Here is a 16,808-nt window from a genome sequence, read left to right on the forward strand (position 1 = left end):
GAAGGCAATCAAGTACTTTGGCACCAAAGAATTGGAACTGCACTCAAAGAAATTTCAACCTGAGAAGTGCAGACAAAACCAGAAGCCGCTGTGTCTGGCACTAAATGCTTCATCAGGAAAAACATCATAAAACCACAGCAAAAAATAATTGTCGAGGGTGGTAAATTACTTGATTTTAGTGCAGTGAAGTCTTCAAAATTAGTTCTTTTTTAGAACAGAGACATAATGACTAGTTTCAGAATAGATATTGGCACAGCAGGGCACACAAAAGCCCTGATTAGCTGCTGTACGATGGAATCTTTAGTTAATAATTCTTCTATTTTGGTGTTGATTTCTGACCTTTCCTCTTCGATTTTTATTGGCCAAAAGCTAAACTTTTTTGAATTTATTTAATGCCAGATAACTATTTCTAAATTGTCAGAATTTTAGGTCACGTGTGCCCATTAAGAATGGGGAAGAAATGCACTTCACAATTTTTTCCATCACTTTTTCAACTTCTGCTAATCCCAAAGTAGCAAGCAACACGTGTGACAGATGTAACATCACCTGCAATGCAACAGTTCTGGAACTAGTTTGTGGAAAGAAAAAAATGGGTAAAAAGTACTAATCTTTATACCAAGTTAGTCCAGTTCTAACCCAAAAGCAAGACCTGATACTGGACTTCCCATAAACACGATGAACAGTTACCTCAAACCTGATTCTGATGTCCTTCATCTTTATTTAAAAGGAGAGCTGGCGCACTGCAATCTCAATCCTGTGCATCTCTGCAGAGCTCACTGAGAAAAGAAGGGGATACAATCTTGTTCAAGGTGTTAATATTAGACAAAACCAGCTGGAGCTTCTTTGTTAACTCCTAAACCACTGATAATCCTGCAGCTTCTTTCACCTCTCTGCGCTCGCAGTAAATGCACAAGAAAATATTTCATGATATTTCAAAGCTCTGTTGTTTGAATCCCATATGAGAGCCCCTCACCAATTGATTTACATCCACCATTCCTCTTCCAAGACCTTCCTCACCAAATTACACATGCTAATGATTTTCTATGCAAAATTTAACAGCCTAATAGGCTGAACAACTCAAATGAAAATACACTAATTGTTGCCTTTGATGTATACCATTCTGCCAGTTCTCTCACAGAAACAGTATAATAACATTAGTCTTAATACTTACTAAAATATGTATTTAAAAGTGAAGCTCATATATATATACACATGCTAAGAAAACGATACTGCTGGCTGTAGAGAGCATAACCAAGACTCAGAACTGACAAGATGGGCTATTATATGCTGGAAAACCATTTTCACAGGAATTCTGAAAATGAACACCTAGAGGATGAATGAATCTTTATCTGAATTAGCTGGTATTCGCTCATAATATTGGGCTTATGAGATAAAAGTAGTCAAAATAAGATCACGATCAAAATAATAAATACAGAATGAGACAAGAGAGATAATAGAAGGATGTCAATCAAACAGAAGGCTTCTGCCTAATCCCAGAGATCAAGATCCAAAATGAGTTCCCCAGAAACCTCATAATGTGTTGGAGCTTATGGAGAGCATCACAGAGGTTTCGATGTATGGACTGTACTGACCATCCAGCCCTGCACTGAAGTGAGGCTAAGCACCACTGCGTGACTAAACAGATGTACAGGAAACAGAGAAGCGAACAAACAATAGCATAAATATCCTCTAAAGAAACAGAGTGACATGAGATTACTTTCTATTGCTTTGTCTTTAAGAGTTTGCTTATAATGATCTGATAATCTAATCTAATTGATCTCTCTGAGTACGTCTGTGGCTCTAGTCACTGCAGTATCTGATTAGTGGAACAGATCCATACTTTATCTCCAGATTTAATAACTAAATCTATACTTGAAATAGAGTCACGCAAGTTCACCAGAGGGAGAAGGCCAGATGCTGCTTAGCTAAGGGAGGGAGGAAGAGAATGGGAAAAGGCTGGCAAGGACCAGAATGACTGGAAAGGAGCATGTGGCTCTATCTCAAATCATTCCTATGCAACCAAACTCTGTTTAAGTGGCATATTTCTGGGCTTACAGAATTGAAGTTGGAATGTGACATAACTAATGGGGGCAGAACTGAAAATGAGCTACTGTCTATGGCCCGCTTTCCTTCAAACTGTCTTCTTTGCAAGCATAAAGTAAATGTAATTATTGTTTCTTTGTTCTCTTCCAGGCTTGCAGTTCATCAACCTGAAAATTATGACATTTCTTGAATAGGTTTCAATGGCTTCTTAACCTTTCTAGTTCCTGAGTGCCAGTAGAATGGCATGCTGTACTTACAGATTTTGGCAGCGAAGAGGTTAACACCTAAAACCGCTAATAACAACAACAGTATTCACTGAGCCAGATAATCACTCACATAGAATTTCAATCCAAAGTCACTTAAAATTCAAAAGAAACCACTGTATTTCTTTAAGGAAGTGACAGCATTTAGAAGAATATTCATAATTCAAACAACAGGCCAAAATCTGACTTAATGCTGAGTTTATCCATTTTTAATCAAGCGATATTAAGGGATGGACAGCTTTTGCTCTACTTCACGTCAAACCTATCTCCTGACTTCTCCCATCACAAATGCCCACGCACTGGGCATAGTGATGCTCAGACCGCTGGGACAGGGCAACAACTGTGCAGCGCATATGGAGTGAATCATAGGATATCCGGAGTTGGAAGAGATGCATATTCCTGAACTTCCACCTGATGCACCCACGCCATTCCCTGGGCCCTGATGTTGTCAGAGAGCAGAGCTCAGCGCTGCCCCTCCGCTCCCTGTGCAGAGCTGTGGGTCACTATGAGGGCTTCCCTCAGCCTGCTCGGCTCTGTGCCCAACAAACCAAGGGCCCTCAGCCGCTCCTCACACGTCTTGTCCTCCAGACCCTTCCCCATCCTTGTAACCCTCCTTTAGATGCTTTCTAAATCACCTGCTGCTTCTGTTCTGCTGCTGCCTGTTGGGCCGAGACAAAACCAGCTTGTAGTTCAGTATGTCAAAGCTCTGGGCAGGAAAATGGCAACTCATACGTGTAAGCAAACTCTGGAGAAAAAAAATACTTTCTGCCACTGAAAACTGCAGGGTGGATTTCTGCACTGCCTGTTTCTTGGTCTTGCTTTGCCTAAAGGGAAAGAGCCTTTTCATCCCAGCTCTGTGCTCGGCACGCACCTGCTGCCGCGCGGGTGTCAGGAGCCGTCTTTGCTGTCAGCTCGCCTTCCTGCTCCTCTCAGACGCCGGCTGCCTCCCGCTCACCTCCACAAGCTGATGGCCTGCTGCTGCCGCGCCGCATTTCGGCAGGCATCGTTCATGGATGTCAGGGAAAGAAGCAAAACCAGCCTGTCAAGAACACACAATTGCTTCGCAGTTCAAGGGGCAGCGCTCGCCTCGATGTGAACGACACAGAATGTAATGCGCGCAGAAGAAGAGGCGAGGAGCTTCTGCCAGCAGACCGAGATTCTAGATGGGGCACTCTTACAGTGACCTTGTCAGCATTCATCCCTGTCTCTGTGACACCCGAGCCAGCGTTCCCTATGATCTGGCATCACAGCACACTGCTGGCCAGGTAATGCCTTTAATACTTCAAGAACTGTGACTGCAACACTGCACGAAGTGCCTACCAGTACGGAGGTTCCATGGCACTGTGAAGGAAAGGCGACTGTTGCTTCTTTGGCCTCTTCCTTTACACGAGGCTTCATCTTTGAAAACATCGTGTACCAAGAGACTGAATGGGCTTCAGCACTTACATGTAGCAATTATTTTTTGTTTCAAAAGTTATTGTTTCTAGCAAAAGTAATCCATTTGTAATTAATGAACACAGTTAATGACTGAAAAGTGTAGGACATAAACTCAACTCTCTTGCCTGTTCCACATAGCACAGTTTTAGTTGATTCATATGGAGGGTACTTCATTCAAGTTTAGCATGGAGAAACAGGGAAAGGACTAAGAATTTAAAATCTAGGTTTACAGCCTAATGATTTCTTGTGAAATTTCATGAAATAAACCTGCCTCTTCACCAACTCTACAGTGATATTTCATGGATCCAAAGTGCTGTAGAGATCATGGGGCACTATTACTAGAAGCAGCCTCAGAGCACGTAAATGTACAAAACCTGACACAGTACCGACTTGGCTCATGCACTTATCTTTCATCTGGCCTCAAGCAACTAAATTCTACTTTTTTGAAAAATCTCTGAAACCTTCTTGCCATTTTAAAATAAATATGAAAACATATGAATGTAAATTTTGCAATGAAATTAGGCAAATTATACAGCATTTCGTCAAACTTTCCCATCTATTTGTGACTGTATATGTATACACATGTACACATGTAAATGCCTGGTTCATATTCCCTTACCAGTGGGTCTATCTCATTACAAGCATTTCTTTGGGAACAAGAACTCTCGGAAACGAAATTCTCATTGCTTCAGGTAGATCCTGCTGGTAATGGTATGTTTTGTTTCTCTGTTCATTATATTCATATCAATATACTGAAGACTAAAAGCAAAGCATAATGTTGGCAGGAACTAAAATAATTCCTGCCAGGGCACTGGAACGGAACGTGACAGCTGGGGTGGTGCTCAGCTTTTGATTAAAGGGCAGCAGGTCCCTGGGAAACAGCCCCCACCAGGGCAGCTCAGTCCCTCAGTGGCTGCCCCAGCAGGGAACGTGAACATCAGATGGTGCAACCAGGGAGCTTGGCATGGGTAGGTGGGCTTTTGGCAGCTCCAGCAGCTCCTGCCTCTTGGAGGTTGGCTTCCATCCTTTTGTGGGACGTTCTGCAATAGAGTATCTCCTGTAAGCCCTCTTTAATCAAACTTTGGGCAAAAAATGAACTGATGTGAACCAAGCAAATTGAACATAAGGTTTGCCTAACCTGCCTGAATGCATCTGAAGCAAATGGGAAGAATGTGCATGAGTCATTCCCCCAGCAAATGGGGAGCAAGGACTGGAGGAGGAGCTCCAGCTGGCAGGTGGGAGGCGAGCAACGGGTGCACTGGGATGGGGCCCTCCAGCCGGTCTGCATGGCACCAGCCCACAGCAGGGTGCTGCCTTCAGGAGAAAACCGAGGTGGGTGCCGTGGTAAGGGTGGCTACATGAGCACCAGTCCTGCCAGGAGTTCTCTGTTATGTACCCATCACTTAGCAGCACGGTGTTATTTAAAAGAACAGATTGACAAAAGAAGCCTAAACATTACATATGCCTTGCTGCCATTTTCAATGACTTTTAAAATTAACTGAAGGCAGAGATCATCTGTACACTACAGAAAGTTGACAGGGCAGAAGATGAGAAACCTGTGATGCTGAGGCTTTGGTAGATGCTGGCACATGTTATCCCTGCCTGTCTTTCCCCACCCACTCCAGAGACAGGAAGGGAGATGCTCTGCAAGGCCGCTCTGTTCCCACTCTGCCTAGCGCTCCTCCCGCGCTCGGAGCATCACACTGCCCTGTGCAACAGGAGGAATTTCTGTCTCTCTTTCCCCAGCACCTGGAGTTGCAGCATTTGGGCATTCCAACATACAGGCAAGTCATCAATGCTCAGCACGTAATGAAACCTCCTCATCTTTTTTTTTTTCTACCGCCTTGAACCAACTGTTGCATAGGTTTTTCCCCTAAGTACAGGCTGTGCTTTCACATAGATCCTATTTTGCTCTAGGCTGAGCCTTCTAGAAAGATTCAGCAAGCTGTGCAATCATCTTACACAACGCACCTTTCTATTAAAAATCTGCAGGTTTTGAGTGTAAGAATATAGAGAACAGAAAGTAATGACAGAGAGGCAATAGAGACAAATCCTTTTCCATAAGCTCTGTGAAATCTTTGCTCAAAATAACTTTGCAGGGGTTTCACTGCCAGTTCATAATGTGGATGAATCACTTCTGATATTTCTGATAAAACAATATTCAAAACTTCTAAATTACTTCCAATTCATTTATGCCATCATTTAATTAGGGCTTCTGCAACATGTTACAAGGACGTCATTATCCCTTATAATTGTATAATAATTGCAATTTTTAATGAAATAATTGCAAGTACACTAGATGTGTAGATATAATTACGATAATTACATAAATACCTGATTTTCAGTTAATAATTAAAGAAGGCCTTTATAGAAAGGGTGAAATTTAACAAATGGAAGCTTGCCAGAAAACAAATACAAATAATAATCGGCTGTCTCTCTCTTATAGATTTCTGCTTACCAGATTCTCTGCTTACCAGATTCTCTTTACATATGATAATATGATTTTTGCACACATTACAAAATAAAATAAGGATTAAAAATGTATTTAAAAAATATTAAATCATACCAAGAGACCTCAATACTTCGCCCCTGCAGGCCTGATCTCAAAACACTGCCATTAATATAGCCCAAACTTAGTTATCCTATGCAATAACTCAGCATCTCACAAGATATTGAACTGCAAATTGCCATTGACATAAATAAAAAGGGAACAGCACCCGCAACAACTTGCAATCTGTGTTCTGATTTCTCTGAGACATAAAAGGACAAGTCTTGGATCCCCACAAGCACTCTGGAAAAGCCCATGTGCAGGGCACAGCACTCCAACACATCTGCTGCTAAAGTTAACCAGTCATACTGGCCATGATCTTCCCCCACAATGCTCTTTTTGATCAAAACTATTGAAAACTTTGGTCAAAACAGAGAAAACTTGCATAAGTTTTTTTCTCCCTGTGCCCTCCTTGGTAGAGAGACCTTTACAGGGTAACTGAAGTAATGGACTTCCAGACCTTCAACAGCTGAAGAACCAGAAAAGTAATTTTCCTTCTGTTCACAGAATCACAGAATGGCCAGGGTTGGAAGGAACCTCAAGGATCATGAATCTCCAACCCCCTGCCACATGCAGGGCCACCAACCTCCCCATTTAATACCAGACCAGGCTGCCCAGGGCCCCATCCAGCCTGGCCTTGAACACCTCCAGGGACAGGGCATCCACAGCCTCTCTGGGCAGCTGTTCCAGCACCTCACCACTCTCACAGTAAAGAACTTCCCCCTGACATCCAAACTAACTCTTCCCTCCCTCAACTTAAAACCATTTCTCTTCAGACACGTACCTTATACCAAACTTACTGTGTACATTCACAGCGATTCGTAGCAGTATGAATACGAAATGCAAAAGGCATTCTTAATGAAAAGAGCACAGAAAACTCTACCAGGGTGTATTCTGATTACTGCTCTGATAACACAATGGGGTGTTAGAACAATTCCCACAGTGGAAGAACTAGCAACACGATTTACTGTTCCTGCTGAAGTTTGACATTACAGCAAAACTCTGAAAGGGAAAATGAGCTCCAGCACTAGCACTGTGCAGACTCCACATGTCTGGCAATGTCTGCCTTCACTTACGGCAGCTCGAGGTGGCTGGTTCTGGCCAGCAACCAGTGATGTGTCAGAAGATGGGTGCAAACAAAGCTTCGAGTCAGATTTGTCGCACTTCTCCCAGCCCTTTGTTGTTCAGGGTTGCTTCTATTTAGGATAAAACTTTGTTATTAGAAGCATGAGAAAGTAATGTATGGGATATTAATATTAAAACAGAAGAAAAGGATTGATATCCCAAAAACAAATCTCATTTATATTAAGCTCATTAAAGCAGCAGGGTTCTGAATGCAGAATATAATTAATACTATACATATCAAAGCAGAGAAGACGTGCATGTGGCAACACAAAGTAGAAATGAAGAGGGTTAAAGAATTATAAGTGAAAAGAATTTGAAGAAAACCTGGAATTATACTGGAGCAATATTCAAGTTATAAGCGGATTATTAACATTATAATTGAGATGATCTTTAAGAATGGTTTGACACATGCAAGCATCGTGATTCAAGCTTGAAAAATATGCCAGGAATACTAAGAGTATTTGTATCCTTATGTATTATAAGGAAACAAGGAAACAAAGGGAATGAACACAGAGAAGAGCCAAGGAATAACAATATGATACAGGAAAAAAAAAGACCAAGTAAGCAGAAAAACATAGCTATCCAAAAGTTATGCAAGTTACTCAAGGATTCCTCTTAAAGATGGACAAATGTACTTCCACAGCTATTTCTTCTAATATTTTGTCTAGTCTGGCTTTATGCGATAAATTAGAAAGCAGCAGATTGAAAGGAAAACCACTTCAGTGTTATTTACTGAGTACAGCTGGTCCAGCCTGAGAAAGTCAAGGTGAAGAAGCACAGAACAGTTTTATCTGACTTCATATTAGCAGGTAACAGTACTATTTTAGAGCCCGTGTGGGGGAGGATGTGGAAATTGAAAAGGGAGCAACAAAATAATGGACAAGGAATGGAATTAGATTAGAATTTAAGACCTGTTAGAGCTATAAGCACTGTCAAGTTGTATGAGCAAAGCAATGACAGCACGATGACTATGTGGTCAGCAACAGCCTGAACAACTAGACATTTAGGGAGGACTCTGACCAATGTTGATGGCATTTAAGATGACTGGAGTCTTAAAATGCAGTCTGCAAAGTTGTCTATTGTCAAGCAGTGGCTCACCCAGAAAAAGGACTGTGGAAAGTACATCAGAGTTCAAGCATTTTATGTTATTTCAAATATGACATAAACCTACTACACGTCTTTGGATAATGCTGCTAACTGACACTAACAGCTTTAGATTGTGAAAGGATGAAAAGGTCTGTACAAGACAATGTTTGCTTCATTATCTTCTTCCATGTATTACTAGTATAATAAAAAATGCTGCTATGGTATCTGAGGAATGAAAAACAGGAACACGGTGATTAAAATTGAACAGAAAAATGCAACAGCCTTCTTGTTTTAGTACGTAGCACCTGAGTTCAGGATTATGGACTACATCTGCAGCAGCAGGGAAGAGCCTTGCGAGGGCAGAACAGGTTGGAGGGCACTTCAGCTAGGAGCCAGGAAGGGCAAACAGGAAAACTCCAGATGTGTGCAGGCAACTACTGGCACAAGTGAACTACAGGCAAACAATTCATTATGAATGGTCTAAGTGGCCGGGTGAAGATCTACACCCTCTGCAAAGGTTGAGATACACCAAAATACAAACTAAGGTATCTCTGGGAGCTTTGACATTCATTCTCAAGACATCATAAGCCCTGGTAACGGCCTGCAAGTGCATGTTCTTAGCCTTTGGGCAGTGCAATGTAATTTGACACAGCTGAGCCTGCAGTGCTGCAGGCACACACCTTAGACTTCTTTCATTTATACGGCCCTGGAGAAGAATATCTCAATTCTTTTTCGGTAATACAGCATTCACAAGTCCGACACTTCAATATTATTCTCTACATCAGACATATAGAAAAAAAAAGAATCTGATAATCAATCAACAAATGTTGTAGATGGAAATACAGATTTCCTCAGGTCCAAACTTGTACTTTCCTTATCGATTTCAGAGCTGAAAAAAGCATACAGAAGGATGGTTATTTAATAAAGGTCCTAGAAACTGTATAGGTTGCATTAATTACCTTCTTTTCCAAAATTAGACGGTCAGTCAAATAGCTCTGAGGTAGTTAAATAGAGTATTGGAAGAAACATCCAATGTAAGCAAAGGGTAACAGACTAAATGGGACTTTTCATATCTGCTTAGATTTATGAAAAATCTTCCATAGTGCTAAGATTAAAAGCCCTAAAGTTATCAGTGGCATTTATGAATCACAATTAATGTAAGATATTCTCAAAGGAAAACAACGAATGTTCAATGCAGGATGAGACGATAGCACTGCTCTTTTTATTTTGTTCTGAGAGAGCATTTGTATGAACACATATATGTGCATCCATGGTAATCGCAGATATAACCCAGAAACTATGGTGGTGGAAGCTTTCCTCTCTGAAAATCAAGTAGCCCATTAGGAGGCATAAATATTAATAGAGCTGTCTCATACTACACTCTCAAATGAGGTAGTTCAGATCATGATTCTTTGCATTTAAAATTTATTCTCTGCACCAGCTAGAATAAGAAACAGAATCCGCATGTGAAAAGTCACTGATGTTGGGCAGTTTCTTAGCCATTGGTAATTCCCACATGTAAAAGTAAGGATCAAGTGATTTATTTCCTTATTCTACCCATCTTTCTCCTATAAGTAGTCTTGTCTCCCAAACTACTTCCATGACATGAAGTATATGTCATATTTTCTATGAAAACCACATTTCCATATCTTCACATTGAGATCTATTCAGGCAACAGGAAGGCTTTTGTACAGGTTCATCGCAAAAGGCGTACTGTCATCCCAACTGCAGAATACATAATATCTGGCATTTCTTTTAGTGGTCATGATTGTCAAACTTCATTTTATAATTGTCATTAGAACTGAAAGTAGGACACTCATGGTGCAAACTCTTGTAACACAACTAAATGGATATACAGTATTAAAAAACAAAACAAAACCACAAGCTTGCAGCTAAAACAGAAGAAAGGGAACAGAACCCTCAAAAGTGGTAATGAGTTACTCTGTCATTCCAAATCACAAGTTCATGCCTTGACTATAAAACAGAGATCAGCAACACTAAACAAAGTGCAAAACTGTTCAGGTATTTCCTACAAATGATGCTAAAGCTTGCAAGAACTACCACATCATCAGCAATATAACCAGTATCAGTCAGTAAAATGGTGTCATCTGGGATATAATTTAGGTTCTACTGCAACTTAAAACTATGGAGACTAGCCACAAAGAAAACAAACACAAAACTAACAATTGCCTTTGTACAAACTCTCTAAAACCAGCCCTAGCAAACAGGTGTGATTGTATGCACTCCCTAACAGAATTAGCCAACTTCTGACCTTCATGGGCCCGGTAAGAAACAGACATGAAAACAAGTGATCTTTCATTACTTATAGAGACGATAAATTGAAGCTTAAGAAATATACTGAAATATAAGCAACTATATTGAGCAAAAAACAGGGCTAATATTTCCTCCCTCCTTTTCACTCAGCTTCCATCCTATCAACTTGTAGTCTCTGTAGTGCTCATATCAAAATCCCAGCAACAAATTGTAATGGTTATAATTCCCATTACAACATCTAGCAGGACTTGCAGATAGGATTGCTTTCATTTCTACATCTGTCTTCATCAGATTACTTCCTGTTCTTCAAAATTTTTAATTTCCTCATATCCCTCAGCTGACAATTCTTACTAGTTTATTTATCTAATAAAATCTATTTCATATAATAAGTAGGCATTAAATAGTATATAAGATAGCGCATGGTTTGGTAACTTTTAATTTATGTATCTTGTTTTAATTAAGCAGATGGCATAAAAGTTTTCCTCTCATTTTCCTATTTACTCTTTTCAGTAACTTATCATTCACTGATTGTAATGAAATGACTACAACCTACATCCAGCAAAGGAGACAGTATCAGTCCTTTCTTCTTTCTCTGTATGAGAAAGCAAGGCCATTTCCAAGCTGGAAGATGACCTTACTCTACTGCATCTTTGTTCTACCACTTGATCCCACTACTCTGAGATATGAAGGCACTCCAGACCAAGGAGAACCCAAGGCTGTGTATGGGTGAGCAGAGGGTGAGCTGCTCTACGAACAGGGATGGCTGCTGCTCTGCCAGCTGCCCAGGCAAAAGGAATCCAGTGATTCTCTGCACTTGTCAAGGAGAAAGGTAGGCTGCTGCTGCTCCTTATTGTGCTGTTTCTGCAATGAATTTAACTGCAGAAATACCTCCAGAATTTCAAATAAGTCTCTTTATTCTCCTTCGGGCTCACAAGACAATAAACATGACTTTCTCATCTACTGGGCTCTTCTTTCCTTTATTTTTGCTATTTTCCTTATTTATTTTTTATTTTTTTAATATTCTCTCATAGGAAAAATACTTTCTGAGAACAATGATGGAGATCTGCATCTTTATTTATGACTTTGTGAATCAGTGTCTGGGTGATAGGAAGTGAAAGTTGCTCAGCTAATTACACACGCTTGATGAACTGCGTAATAACTGCTGCAGCGCTGCACATTAATTGAATGCATATAAATGACAGCAGTTATTCTAACTTGAATGATTTGTGAAGAAGTGACGTTGCTCACCGTACCCTGATTATCTTTGTTTTCAACTTTGGCAATCCAGCTTAAGCAATTGTATTTTTACAGCACTGAGAAAAGAAATTCCCCAATAGAAACATCAGCGGTTGACTCAAAGCCCAATGCTTTAAGAACAAATTTAACTGCCTTAAGTAACTGCAACTGGATTCAGACATCTAAGAAAGCATACACAGAGCAACTACAATTAACAATTAATAATTAACAACTAGCTGCAATTAACAATCAGTAAAACTGCAATAGCAAGAACCTTGGAAAATAAGGCCACCTTCATTTAGATGCCTAGATCTGAGTTAATAGAGTTGAACGTTGCCTGACTTTTTACCATTTCTTGCTATGACACTTGCTATATTTGTCCTGGAGTAACTGCAGCATATAGCAACTTATATGAAATACGCAGGTAAGACTACAGGTAATAGGTACCTCCCACACAGCTCTGTTTACCCTAAAAAACACTCTAGGTTCAAGAGCAGCCCAACAATTACAGAGCACATTTCAGAGAGAATAATAAAATATAATAACTTGTTGAAAAACAAATGTGTAAAGTAGTATAAAATTAATACTTTAAAGTTGTTACCAAATACCTGCTTCAAACCAGTACCAGAATATACCTTGCAGATCACCTCTTAATCACCTTGGGGATCTGGAAATGCCCACAAAGAAATCTGCAAATTCCCCGATGCTATCTAACACTACAAGGTAGAAGCCAAGATTCTAAAACGCCCTAGTTTCCAAAGTATCACCTCACAACATTTTAACATTTCTTTACACCCCTATTAAGAGATTTGGGGTTTTACAAAGAGAGCCGTAATCACCCAATAAAAGAAATCAGCACTCACTTTTCACAACGCATAAACAAAGTGTTTCACAAAAACGTTCCAGAAAAGTTAACACTGCTTTAAGAAAACAGCATGGATCACATAGGAAGTCAACACAGATGTTCAGCTCCGCTTTGCTACAGTACCTAATAGCCATCGCACTAAGCTACTGGACTGTAGAGCTGAGGAGTGCCAGCAGCATCAGTGGCTCCCAGGCATGAGAGCCACCTCCTGTGCATGCATATACAACGCAGGGTGTCAGCATATGAGGGACAGACTCCTCTATACCACGAGGCCATGACAGAGAAGCTGCCAACGGGATCAGTATAGGACAGTGAAAGAGAGATGATCAGGATCAACCAAGTTCAAGCTTTGCAAATGTTATCTGCTCATTTGCTTTATGCAGTCCTCTCCTTAAGTACTTTCCTGGCTTTACTACGACACGACGGACAGCATCAGCAAATCAACCTCTTTCAGCTGTATTATATGCTCCTCCTTTGCAAGGTTTCGATTTTTCCCCCACTTTTTTTTGTACACTTTATACATACCTCCTTTTCTACAAATTTTCTTGCCGGGTTTTCTGGCACATTCCTTGGATATTCTTTTGACTGAAAAATGAATAGAAGACTAGAAAATAACATGGAGCTCCGTCACAGACAGTAGGAGCATGCAACACCACTATCTAACTCAAATATGACCTGCGTTATTAGGTGCGGAAGAATCTCAACTTGTGGTGCCTGCACATGCAATGGATAAGATGTTGATGCATCTTCCCAGAAGTCAGTGGGTGGCAATGAGAATTAGGCACCAAATTCGACCTAAAAATACACGTGCTGTGGGAGAAAAGAAATGAGTGTAGACGGAAGTCTTTTTTTTAAAAAAAGGACAGATGCATACAAAGAAAAGCAGCATGCATACATGTAGTATGCTGGCATGCAACAAAGAAAGCCATGCTAACAGTAGACATGAATTAATATTGTTAGAACGTAGAACAGGAAAATAAAAAGATCTCCCTGTTTTGCCTGCTATTAACTCACCATCCTCGGTTGGGACATAGATATTTAAATAGAGGCAGTCTTCATTCTGATCTTGTACATAGGTGGAAACTACATCCAAGTTATTAGTAAACCACACGGGAAGCATGACTTCAGGCAACCTGCCTTCTATAATGTTCTGGGGACACACTGGAGCAAACTGAGTGGTATTTTTGATATCTGCCCAGGGAGACGGAGGCTCAGGAGGTTGAAAGCGGCGCTCCCCTGTTGGAGGGGCAGCATACGGAACCCCGAGAAACTGAATAACAGGCCCCAAAATTTCATTATTTAGTTCCTTCTTAATCCCTCTTATCTTGCCAAAGTTGGTGGTCACCACTGGGTTGGTATCATCCAATTTTTGGGAGGACACAGCTGCAGCGTGAAGCAAAAATCCAAGTATAGAGAAAGCAAAAGTGGCATTCAATCCCATGTGTAGCAGGCGGGCTATCAGCGCTCTCCATACACAGTTCAGCCACATGGATCTTGGAAAGGCCATGGTCCCACATTAGTTGTGTGACTACAATGAAGCAATCTTATTTGTATCCACTGGTGTAAAAAGAGGGCGACCAAAGGAAACAGATCAAGTTTCCTAAATAGGAGCCTGTCAGAAAAATCTCAAAAGGCTTTTCATGTGGTAAGTATCTTCCATTGATTTCACACTTATTGAAGCTGCATCTTCACTCAGCACTATTTATCAGACTACATCCTATTGACAATTCTGTTTTCCATAGCAGCAATATGAAGAGAGCGGCCATTTACTGCAGAATCCCCTCTTATAAATCAAATCCAGTTAGCCGCAGGTCTATATCCTGGAGAAAATGAAAATAAATCATTAGTATGAAAGAGCTAATATGAGCAGAGTGATAACTAGATGTTTCACAAGTTATGTACATACATTAATAGCTGCTAGAACCATGTAAGTAAAACTGCACTAGTTTATGGGTCCATGAAATGGTGGGTGAAGCACTGATTACTGGATTATCCATAACATCACCTGTTGAATTCACACAAGTTTTTCAGAAGAAACAGATTTGATAGAAAACACATTTTTAAAATTCACCTTGTCAAGAATAAGCACTTTGCTGCCAGGCCCCATTAAATACATATTTATTCTCATATTTAATTCAACTGAATCATCTCCAAATCAGTTCTCACCTTATTTGCACTAGTTACCAAAAAAAAAAGTAATTATTTATTTAAAGCAAAAGAGTGAATTAAGATATACAGGCATACAGAAGACTCAAATGCTTTTTATTTCATCCACTGCAGATGACAATATATGCAAACATTTGTTCATTTAACAATACAACTTCTGATTCAAACATCAGGACAACTGGTATACCTTTATAAGAACAACACAAATTGCCATGCTTTGTATGGTTTTCTTATCCTCAAATTTCTAATAGCTAATGAAACGCACCCAAATTGCAGCAGTGTGAAACAGCCACAGAATGACAAAGGCCCACAGTCTGCTCCCACCAAAGTGAATGGAAATTGCAGATTTGCACAGAACTATGACTAGACATCAGTGTTTGTCCCTGAAAACTGACCAGGAAAAGGGTCTGGGCAGGCACGTTAGGGATGGAGCAGATATCACAGTGTTTACTTCAGACCCATCACACCTTCCTTTTCAACTACTCACAAATGAAAACACACCATGAACACACTCAATTCCTACCACTCTTATTTTACAATATAAACAACGAACGCTCCCATAGGGCAGTGGAAATCTTATCTTTCATATACCCCCATGCTGACTGAACAGTATCCTGGAACAATCATCGGTTAGGATCAGGGACTGTATAACCACCAATTCCAGACTCTATTTTCAACCACGTTAGCTCAGAGGTTGTCACACAAGGCTGTGTTCCAGCACTTCTGAAAATTACTCAGTGCATATCATTATATCTTCCATATGCATGTTAAACATATTTCTAACACGACTTACAATATCCTATTATTTAAAATGCAGTGTTATACACAACATAGCGGTGTAATCTTACGCTCCCTATTAAGCAGTGTGCAAAGCACAAGAAATGTGTTTTGCTTTGCATAGGAAACACTTTAAACCACCTGTTTTTGAACAGCATTGGCAGTTTTAATGAGAATTGTTGTTTTTTTTTTTATCATGTCTATACACATTGGAGAGAGAATTCAAAAGAACGGCTTGTCTAATAGTCAGACTACCCTGCAGTTTGGGTTATTAAAAAGGAGATTGTAAAAGCTATATAGGACAGCAGGAGATTTGGTTCATGTCTAGCATTCCTTTAGCTCTGAACAATCTATCTCAGGAGGCAATAAGGAGATAGATGAAGCTTTTCCACAGTTTTCTCTCTCCCTTTCTTTCTCTGCTAATTCTAACACCTTCACTGTGAAACTGCATTAAGAAACAGGCTTATGCCCTTCATTCTCCAGCTTCAAACTCCCTGTGTTTACTGGAAACACACCAATTTAGCTGCAGAAAATAATTCCCCTGAGTTAACCTATGTGTTTAATAAACTTGAACAGAAGGGCATACGAACAATTGGCTCTCAGTAAGCTTTGTCACATTTCAAATTTTGAAGGTAGTGGGCTATTGCTTGAGAAATAGTACAGACAGAGGACAGGTGCTGGAGCACAGGCCACTTCATGCAGTTCTGCTGCTCTGAGCTGATGTGCAGTGATGGAACAGGAGGTCCTGGAAAGATTGAACAATTCACCCTATGAGATATAGACCAGTTCTCAGCTCTAAGACAACTTTCTAACCCTTTTTGTACCTAAAACAGAAGTTTTAACAACAATGATGAAATCACAGGAGTTAATCAGAACACAGACATATTTTGGATTGTAAGACTTTGGCAAAACATTTTCCTTTAAATAATAATTTCAGTACAGAATAAGTTACGTAAATTTGAAGCAAATCGTAGAGCCAGGCTACAGT

General features: G+C 40.2%; 1 protein-coding gene across 5 annotated transcripts in view; it reads right to left on the reverse strand.

The window, feature by feature from the left end:
• NLGN1 (neuroligin 1) overlaps positions 1 to 14,387 on the reverse strand; it is a gene marked incomplete at both ends in the record, with an annotated part of 275,186 nt that extends 260,799 nt beyond the window's left edge. For 2 of the 5 annotated variants that reach the window (XM_079539489.1, XM_079539488.1), the window contains one exon: positions 13,892 to 14,384. In XM_079539489.1, the coding sequence (XP_079395615.1) occupies positions 13,892 to 14,384 (493 nt within the window). Of the gene's footprint in view, positions 1 to 13,402; positions 13,463 to 13,891 lie in introns of all 5 variants that reach the window. The other 3 variants (XM_079539487.1, XM_079539490.1, XM_079539491.1) reach the window with 3 other exon arrangements.
• Between the last annotated feature and the right edge of the window lie 2,421 nt (positions 14,388 to 16,808).

This window comes from Tetrao urogallus (assembly GCF_951394365.1).
Source record: "Tetrao urogallus genome assembly, chromosome: 9".
In the NCBI taxonomy this organism is placed as follows: domain Eukaryota; kingdom Metazoa; phylum Chordata; class Aves; order Galliformes; family Phasianidae; genus Tetrao; species Tetrao urogallus.